This window comes from Haplochromis burtoni, unplaced genomic scaffold (genome assembly GCF_018398535.1).
Source record: "Haplochromis burtoni strain Fernald_Lab_line unplaced genomic scaffold, NCSU_Asbu1 Contig_193, whole genome shotgun sequence".
In the NCBI taxonomy this organism is placed as follows: domain Eukaryota; kingdom Metazoa; phylum Chordata; class Actinopteri; order Cichliformes; family Cichlidae; genus Haplochromis; species Haplochromis burtoni.
In genome coordinates, this window is record NW_024582554.1 from 1,028,858 (window position 1) to 1,038,506 (window position 9,649).

At 45.6% G+C, this 9,649-nt stretch overlaps 1 protein-coding gene across 1 annotated transcript; it reads right to left on the reverse strand.

Moving 5' to 3' along the window:
* Window positions 1–99: 99 nt before the first annotated feature.
* On the reverse strand, window positions 100–9,119 carry adm2a (adrenomedullin 2a). The gene is made up of 3 exons (XM_005935343.3): window positions 8,662–9,119; window positions 8,184–8,434; window positions 100–2,652 (listed from the first exon to the last, which is right to left on the reverse strand). Exons 2-3 carry the CDS (start codon window positions 8,273–8,275, stop codon window positions 2,241–2,243), a joined length of 504 nt encoding a protein of 167 aa, XP_005935405.1. The 5' UTR covers window positions 8,276–8,434; window positions 8,662–9,119; the 3' UTR covers window positions 100–2,240.
* Between the last annotated feature and the right edge of the window lie 530 nt (window positions 9,120–9,649).

Consider the following 9,649-nt stretch of genomic DNA (forward strand, 5'->3'; position numbering starts at 1 on the left):
TGTGTGTGTGTGTGTGTGTGTGTGTGTGTGTGTGTGTGTGTGTGTGTGTGTGTGTGTAAGAGAGAGACATTCTGGAAAGTACAGAAATCAACCAGGTTGTTTTAGCGTTTGAAAAGCCTTTTAATGATCGGTCACGAGACACTGATTAGCTCCATTACAGCAGAGAGTTGCACCTCAACAAGCCTTTGAACAGGTTAAGACCTCTGATTATTGTGACCTGTGACCTCACAGCCTCCACAATTACAGACAGGATTAGCAAAAAAGGAGAGTAAATGCAAACATGTAAAAAAGGAGAAAGACATCAGGCTATAAAAGAAGCGCACACTGTAAAGTCGATTTGTCAAGTACTATCAGGTATTTGGTGATTTTAAACTAACGTCAGTAATAACCAGATATCGCTCAGTGGCCTGTATCCTTTAAAAAGACATAAAGAGTAGCCAAACATATAGTAAAGACTTGGAATAGAGAAATTAAATATATGCTTTACAGTTTTTGTAAGGTTTAACCCAATTCTAGGACTCTTGATGAGGAAACCTCGGTTATTTTCAGTCCATCGTCTGCCCACCACTTCGGACTTGAATATAAATAGAGTGAGAGGAAATGTTAGGACTTGTGTTTTTGCTATTTCGTGTACATATTTGAAACTGGGCACTGCTACACCTAACATTTTGGTTGCTCTGGTCCCTCATTACAAAACAGCAATGTAGTCGTAAAGCTTTTGGCCATCATCTCAGGACTAATTTAAACCCATTTAGCCCATTACACATCAACATTAAGGGTGTTTTACCAACTGTAACATGCAGCTGAACTTTTCTTATTCAGTCTTCCTAAAAAAGACTTCACACAGTTGGCATCGAAGACTTGGCTCATGAGCAGATTGCAGGCTTGTACAGCCTCCACTTTAATGAAACACAGAGGAAAACATTTAGGAAGAAATGCACTCATGTGCACACTCAGCAGTTCTCACAAAAGTCCTTCAGTTGGTCCATAAGACGTCCAAAGGCACGTAAAGAAGGTCAAATGTGTTTTTGGTTTCATGAGATCGATCTAGAACTGAAAGCAACTCTCGAGCTACTGAGAAACATCAACAGGAACATCTTCGTCCAGACCAAGAGTCCACATCGCTCCGTTACAACTACTCGACAACACTGTAACTATGGGAACATGGGCTCATTTTTACCATTTGCCAAGCCTTTAATATCTGCACGTTTGCGTATTTCACTTTAGCGCCGCAGACAGCGGGAGACTTGGAAAGCCCCCCAGCCCCCTCCTACCCCTCACATTGTGACTGAACCTTTAGGTTTATTAAACGGCTGTCAGTCCAAAGTCCTGACTTCCACAGGGAACTTATGAATCACGTGAAAAGGCTAATATTTCAGACTTGGCTTCCAGCAGGGAGAATGGCAGCAGCGGCGTGACAGAGGACTGATCCATGACTCCAACGTTCACTGTGCTGTGATAGCCAACCAGCCAGTGCAGCTCAAAATTGAAAGCGATACTTAGGGGAGTCCGTTTGTTTGCATTCCATCCAAAGCAACAGAAGCTGACCCTCTCTCTGTGGTAAAGTCTTGCTGAATGATGAGTTCGCAGTTCTGAGGCAACTGGAAACTTGCGACCTGCTCCAGGGGTGTCAGTGTTCAATCTGAAATTGCATGTGAGTCCAAAATTAAGACAAAGGGGGCCACAGAAAAGAGGTAAAAGGGTTCACTGAGTCGCCGACGAGTTCTCTAGGAATACATTGGTTCTGACAGGAATCCAGCTCACGCTGCAGCTTCAAATCCACATTAATGGCTTAAGTGTTTGATCAGTGAGCGGCAGGATAACCACTCCTGCGGAGGTCAGTGGGCAGATAGGACCAGGCCGCTGGATGGTGTTGAAGACAAGCCTTCATTCTTATATTAACAGGATTTAAACATCAGCCTGAGATCTCTTGGCTTCTTTTGAACGTTCCAGAGGGAGATTCAGAAAGACATCACTAACCCTCAAAGCCAAACTTTCTCATGATGGTGGGAGAAATCAGTTCAGGGGCTTGAAAGAAGATTCAATCAGTCCTGATTTAAAGTTTTAAATCCATATATTGTGCACAAAAATTAGAAGCAACAGTCATCTAAGGCGGGTATAAGAAAAGTTGTGTACTACATCAAACTCTAATGCAATAACTATCAATAATACATTAAGAAACAATAAATAAATGGAGCAATAGATAGACTTGCTGTGGCTATTTGGAGGTTTTATCGAAGTCATCCAAAGCTGTGGGGGCTCCTGGGATTAATGGGAGAAGAGTCTTCTCTGCCAGTTTGTCCAATAAGCTGATAGAGCCTGTGGCTGAGGTTCTGCACTTGACAGGTCCCCAGGACGCAACCCACCCGCATCAGTTTGGCATGGTGATGGTTGTGGTGACCCCCTCGTGAGTGGGCATGGCGACGAGCTCTCGGTGCCCGTCGCTCAACCTGCAAAGCCTCGGTGGACCGCGCCCACGCCAAGGCCGGGGAGGCTGTCCTTGCTCCTGATGCCAGTCGCTGTTTCATGAATCCAGGCAGCTGGTTTGGGGATCGGCTCAAGGCTGAAGATGGGACCGTGCTGATGGTCTGGCTTTCGGCAGCGGGAGCGTTATCCTCTTTCTGGCCAATGAGTTTGTTGAGAACATCCAACCTGAGGAGAAAAGAGATGTCGGGTGAAAAGCTGTTCTACAGGAGTGAGAGTGATTCATACTGAAAGTGCACCAGAAACGTGAAACAACTCAAGATAGCATGAGAACATAGAGCAATACTAGCAGCTACACATAACTAAAAGTGTAAGCTAGAAGTTAATGTGTTATATTCTCAGCAGGTAGAATTGTGACGAGTTCACGAGACAGTTTTGCAGCAAGCATGCTAATTTGTGCTAACTAGAACTAGCTAAGCCATCAGGAGTTTCTGTTTGTCCAGATAATTCCAAAAATATCAACTGTGCCAATCACTGCCACGACTGTTAGCACGATCGAGGACAATGCTAATTCTGCGGACATCTAATTACAGGTGCAATTTGGTAAATAAATATTTTATGCTAGCTTCTGAACACCGCACAGAGCATCCTTCAGCATCTATATCCTTCACAGGACAAGTTGAGCTACAAACATGAAAGTTGTAAAGGATCAACCCATCCAACATGTAAAATGTAAAAAATCACACACTTTCTCACAAACTATTGGCAAGATGGACAGCACCTCTTGTGTGATTGGTCCGTCTGTACAAACAGGCTCGTGAGAATACACATGACACTAAATGATGTGTTAAGGTGTGCAGTGTGGCGGACCACTGGCTCAGACATTTTCAGCAAACAGCAGTGGCCGACTCGCCATCTGTTCTTTGTTTGACAAAAACAGTGGCTCCTTCGCTGACCTGTTAGCACCATGTTTGCGTAGCACGGTGTGACTCAAAATCCCGAGAGAAGTAAAAAGAAACAATGACTGCTCGGTCTCATTTCAGACTGTGGAATAGCTATGTTGGTCCACACACGACGCGGTGCTTGTACAAATAAAGGATGTAGGTGCCTTCATATTTCTGTACCCGTTACCTGCTGGACTGCCCCTCTGTGTGACTATCAAAGTGATTTCTCTTTGGTTTTACAGCCTGTTGTGAAATACTGGTGTTTCTCACTGCTTGGTTTTGCTTTGGCACCAGTAAGGTTTGGGATAAGATCGCTGCTTGGTGAAGAATATCTGGCGTCACAGTGTCAGCTACATCTGTTAAAGCCACAATTTTCATTTCCCAAAGTTGCCAGGATAAATATTTTGCTGTGACACTGGGCTTAACATCATGTTGTGCCTGGATGAACTAAAAAAGGTGGAATCTTTGCCAGAGGTTTACATTTAGGATTAGAATGAATCCATCTTTCGTGTTCGCCTTTCGAAGCACAGATGGAAAAATGTTTCACCATTTTAATTACAAAACGTGTCTTCCACATGTGAAACGCTAACTCGTGTTATCTTCTCATGAACACTCCCTGCTGAGTTCTCCAAGACTTCACAGCCTGTGGTTGGTTTGAGACTCCTCCCAGAGACGCTAAGTGCAGCTGCTGGCTCACTGTTGGCAGAGCCGGTCGCCTTTAGAGGACCTGCTATCCAACAGTGGCGATGGCTGAATAAATAGTTGCATAATGGTAGGCCGCAGATGGAGGAAAGCACTATTTCCAGGACAGGCCGCAGTCTGCCACAGTGCCACATCATCAAGTTACACCCACATGGTCTGCACGGTGAAAGCTTAAAGCTTATTTGCATAGCTGCAGCGGTGGCCCCACAACAGATCTCATAAACGCATTTACACAACCCAATGACAGGATGTATAGTTTGTATATTTCCATACGGATACTTACTGTAACCCACAGCATTCTCATTGTTTCAGGCTGGTTTTCACAGCAGTGATAATGGATGTGACTGATGCGAGTCTATAGCAGCTGTAATCTGTGGTGCTGATGACTCTTTCTGTTTGTATCCTGGATCCAGGAGGTCAAAAGTTTAACATAAGAACATCAATCTTTTCTGACTGGGGCTGAAAAATACACTCATGCAGCTGCCATGTGCAACGTTAAGGTGCTGCAGTGATGTAGGCAATAATAACAATCCAACATGCTAACTGCCTCACATCTAAGAAAAGCATCTGGTACCCCATGGCAACCCCCCCTTGCTTTTCCTGGTCAGTAATCCAGCTCTGTTTATTGTGCGCATTAATGAGGTAAAGGGGATTATGGAGCAACGCACCGCAGCGTAGGAAAAGCCTTGTGATCAATGACAGCAGTGCCTCCGATTCCCGAGCAAACCATCGGAGCACCTGGTGCACTTAGTTAATGGTCTTGAAAAATAAATATGTGCCGGGGAACAAGCTCTGCGTCTTGGTTGGGCCAACATCACCTGCAGCTGGAACAATGCCTGACCTCCCTGCAGTCTAACCAGTCATACAGTGAAGGAGACCTTTGTGTTTGGCAGGAAATCAAAGACGTCCGGGCTTCTGGTTTCTGATGTGTTGCAATATCCCAAGTTTATGGCTTTCAGACACATTTGGGTGATGATTTCATAGGACCTAACAGTTAGATTAAAGGTGAAGCCAGTACCTGTAGATCAGCCGTGTTTCCTTTTCTTTTCTATTAATGACGACGAGCTGTATTAGTTGTTTTAGGAAGTCAAATCTGGGCTGAATCTCTGAGCAGATTTGGCCTCCCTGCAAGTCATAGTCTAATCTTAAATTCCAGCCACAGGTCTCATGGAGGGGAAACGAAACCCTGAGCCTTCCTAAGATTGGCCCGCAGTAATCCCAACACTTCAGATTTAAACCCACTACGTTTCAAACGTACACGTTTACAGATGTTTCAAAGGGAATCAGCCATCCGAGGATGAGGAGCGAAAGCTGACAGAAATCTCTGTCTCAATGAAACGAGCTGGGCACTTCCAGCTTTCTAACCCTGGGCTGTAATTTCTATTGTTCAAGCCTTTTTGGCCTCTGAATAAACTCCAGCTGGTGGATTACATGAACTGACAGATGCCAAGTTATAGTTCACAAACCACATAATTCTGATGGATGTAGACAAGACAAAAGGGTGGTTTCTCTTCCCCTCAGAAGCTGCTTTTATTTTCCAAATGCCGTTTGAGGAACTTAAACCACACTGATCCTCTTACATGCATGTCTTCTACTCTTACATGACGTACAGTGCATTCATGTGCAGCGGCTCTCTGTGTGAGCAGAAACCTGCTCTTTAAGGATGCGAACGTTGGAATTTAGGTCTTAGACATTAATCCACAGCGGAATTCCTGCCGGCAGCCTTCTCAACTTCAGCCTGTGCTTGTGCAGATTTACCTTGATGTGCTTGTACTCTACACATACTCCACACCAGCCCTGAGCAAGTTCAGTGTTTACAACAGGCTGCAAATCAAAGTAGACGCATGAGAAGAAGCCTGGGTTGAGGCGCTAAATTTGAAATCATCCCAGAGGAATAAAGGTGGTTTAAAGAGATGCTCAGAATCGAAACATCAAATGTCTGGACCCCAAACCAAGAAACAGCAGAAAGGCTCCGGCCATGCTCTGTGAGGTGTTTTTCTCTGATAGTCATGTTGGTGCTCGGTGAAAACGCGACTATTCGGCCCTGAAATGTTCAGACAAACTTGCAGCCCAACTTATGCACACAGGCTGATCCAGACAAAGCCGGGGCCATCGAACAAAAGCCTGACCGCAAACCAGCTTCAGAGTCTTCAGTCTGCAAGCAATGAGCCGCTTCCCACTTCCAGAATCTGGACCTAAAGCCGCTTCACTCCTAAAGCCATGTTTAACTTGTCTGGCTGCAGACTATTTTCAACTACAAAAAAGATGTTATGTAAAATGATAATGAGGGGTATGTGTTGCCATCTTATGCTTAGCAAACAATTGCTCCTCGTTTGGAAAGCGCCTGCTTGGCATTGTTACATCTCTCTGTGTCCATATCAGGACACAGGGAGACAATATGGACACAAACACAGGACGTGGAAGGAATGACAGACATCTGAGCTCAAGAGTCCAACAGACAAAAACATGTGAAGCGGTGGTGTCTGCTGTTATCATGCTGTCAGCTGGTGACAGGAACCGAACAGGATGCGTTAGGAGGGTCTACAGCACGATCGAGCCCAGACTCTTTCCTTTCACCTGCACGTCTCTGTAAGTGGTCAACAACAGCTCAGACCTCCTCCACAGTACCTGCAGTGCTCAGCTGCAGACACTCGGGAGTCTGTTTATCTGAGATAGTCTAAAAGACAGAAGTCATGAGGAAATGTGACTGTTCTTGTTTTGTTATCAGCTTTTTTAAAGCAATAAAACAAGGTTTAATTAACTACACGGAGCTGGAACTGCAGCCTTGAACATTTGTAATGGAGCAGAGGACTGATGGGGGAGCCGGCCAGGTGCAAACAGAGCTGCCCCCCCCTCTCTGGGTTTCAGCAGCAGCCGTTTGTCCAGATAACAGAGACGGCCACAGGAGCGCTTTCCCACCTGGAGGAAAGTTCCACCCTCGGATCCTCTTACACTGGGTTAGATTCAAGTGCGTTTTCACATCATGGGAAACAGCAGCTTCTTCCACGGCGCTCGCTTTAAAACTGCAGAATCAGCGCTGGCACAGAGTTACGGCTCCACACCCAACCAGAAGAGGTCGCCCTTCACTGTACCTCATCCTCAACTAAGCAACCCGGCACACTTACTGCCACTGTGACGAGCTCCCTGCCTCTGACCGGGTGGACGTCTGTTTGCTGCCTCGTGTCTAATGAGATCCTGCTCTGACACCAAAAGAGTGGAAAAGTACAGGTGCCATTCATCCCCTCACAATATCCTTTACAATGACCCGTGATGGTGTCTACGACTGGGCTATTCAGAATGACAAACTGGTTTTCCCACCTTTGGAAATGACATTTTCCCTGCTTGATGTCAGGGAGACCAAAGCAAACAAAAGCCCATATGTCAGTGGTTCATCATGTGACACCGAGACGTAAGGCAAGAAGAGCTGCGACGTTTGGGGCTTTAGAAACATCTGAATTGTTTATAGAAAACAAGCTGAGGCGCAGTTAACTCACTTTAGTCATGTTTCAGTGGCAGGGTTAAATGTAGGTCAAAGGTCACCTACAGCTCAGGTGTGATTTCTCATCATCTCCTTCATAACTGCAAAGATCATTTCGCCTTCTAAAAACACTGAACTCACGCAGCTCTGTGGATTTCTGTGGGCTTTGACCGAGATACACTCCGTGTGGATGCAAAGATAAAGCCACAGCCTTTGACCTTCAAGTGTCCACTATCTACTGTCAGGCTGACACGCGTTTACACACACCAACCCTCGTGATTCAAGTTTCGCAGTGTGCGTCAGACTCACAGAAGAGTAAATATCAGCGTGTCTTTATTGTGAACTTTAGAGCACGCTATTTATCTCTGTTAGAAAAACGTTCCCAGCGAGAATATGACGCCAATAAAAACAGTGAGAAGTGTTTGAACTAAACGACGACGGGAAAGTGACGACGTTACAGTCCATTGAAACGCGTTGACGACGCTGATGTTGTGCTTTCTGCCCGATGCAGTGCAGCTATGAACAGCAAGATTTCAGCGGCTCCAGCTGCCTTCTTCGCTCCTCTCAGGCAGCAGAGTTGCTCTGTAGGCACTAAAGTAGCACTAATACAGCAGCAGCGCAGCGGTGTGTCCTACCTGTTCGTGCCCGGTCTCTCCTCAGCCGGCAAAGCCTGCTGGAGGGAAAGCAGGCTGATGCAATACACAGTCAGCGGGAAAAAGAACCGCATCTCCGGGCCGACTCCAACTTTATACCCTCTTTCTGGGTAGGAGGGGGCGAAGTGACGGACTGGGTGAAGGTTAAATCCCAGTGGGAGGAAAAATAAATAAATAAATAAAAAGTGTGATAATGTGTCCAAGATGGGCGGATTGGAGACTGCAGCTGGAACCTTGAGGGGGAAAGTAAATAATGGGTCAATCTGCTGCTAATAAAACCAACATATATTTTAAAAAGCACGACAGTGTGAACGTCTACTCATAGCACCAGTCAAACTGATGCACCAAGAACTTTACATTATGCTGAAAAACGGCAAAATCCATAAAGTCACCGTGAAGTCCTGCCTGCTGTTTTATATTTGTTTTTATTTTACTTAATATAAGCAAAGACTAGTCTCACCTTTTAGGCAATTAGAGCTCAGAGGGAGGATTTAGTTCCCACGAATCCAAACGTGTTGGTCAAGATCAAGTTCTCCGGTTCTCTGAGCTCCGGGTGAGATTGTGGGTTTAAATACTGAGAAGGCGGAGTTCACTGCCTCTATTCCTGGTGGGCAATTTTCAGAAAGGTACTGGGAGGGTATAATATGCTAAACCCGGGAAATCCAGCGTTGATATGGTGCACAAAGCCATCCCACTGCTAATCCTTTATCAACGAAAATCACAAGAAGCGCTCGCTTGTATTTGAGCCCCAGTTCTCATGTCCTTGTATAAAAGATGCTGCTGGATGTGACGAAGAACAGAGCCCTTACAGCTTTAAAGGTCCTAGAAGCTGAACACCAGACACCTTTATGGTAAACATCTGCTATCAAAGCTAAAAGTGTCACCGTGAACTTAACGCACAGCTGTGAGCTAACAAGTAACCAGCACTAACACCATCACCCAGAACTCCATCTATCATAATCCACCACGTGCACGCGCAGGAAAATGCGTTTGCATGAATTTCTCAAGCAGTCAAACCCTCCTCTTCACCTTATCACCGCCCCAGCCCGCGTGTGTGAAGCAGATAGAAGGAGATGCGGGAATCTTCAGACTCTCCGCTTCGCTGGTGAGGCAGGCTATCGAAGCGGCACTAAACGTTTTCCACACGTGAATATTTCCTTCACACACTTTATTGCTGCTGGTGTCTGTTCCTGGTAGGAAGCACGCGTGGTTTTATTTGGGTTATTCGGCAGATGCTGTAATTTTCGGTTGTATTTTGTAATCTCTTCCAGTTCTATGTCACAAGTCTGAACATGCATCCTACAACTCTGCAGAATGACTCAGATGAATCCTGTGGAGATTATTCCACCTCATGAGGCAGGACTGCTGTGCGTGTCCAAGTCCCCTCCTACTATTCTTTGTCGGCCTGATGCTAATTCATACACCTGATGCTGCCTCAGAGGCAGTTG

Excerpts from the sequence above, each read along its gene's own strand:
- adm2a (XM_005935343.3), bottom strand. The coding sequence starts at position 8,275 with ATGCGGTTCTTTTTCCCGCTGACTGTGTATTGCATCAGCCTGCTTTCC. Across the intron at positions 2,653-8,183 it reads GAGAGACCGGGCACGAACAG|GTTGGATGTTCTCAACAAAC; the intron begins GTAGGACACACC and ends TTTTCTCCTCAG.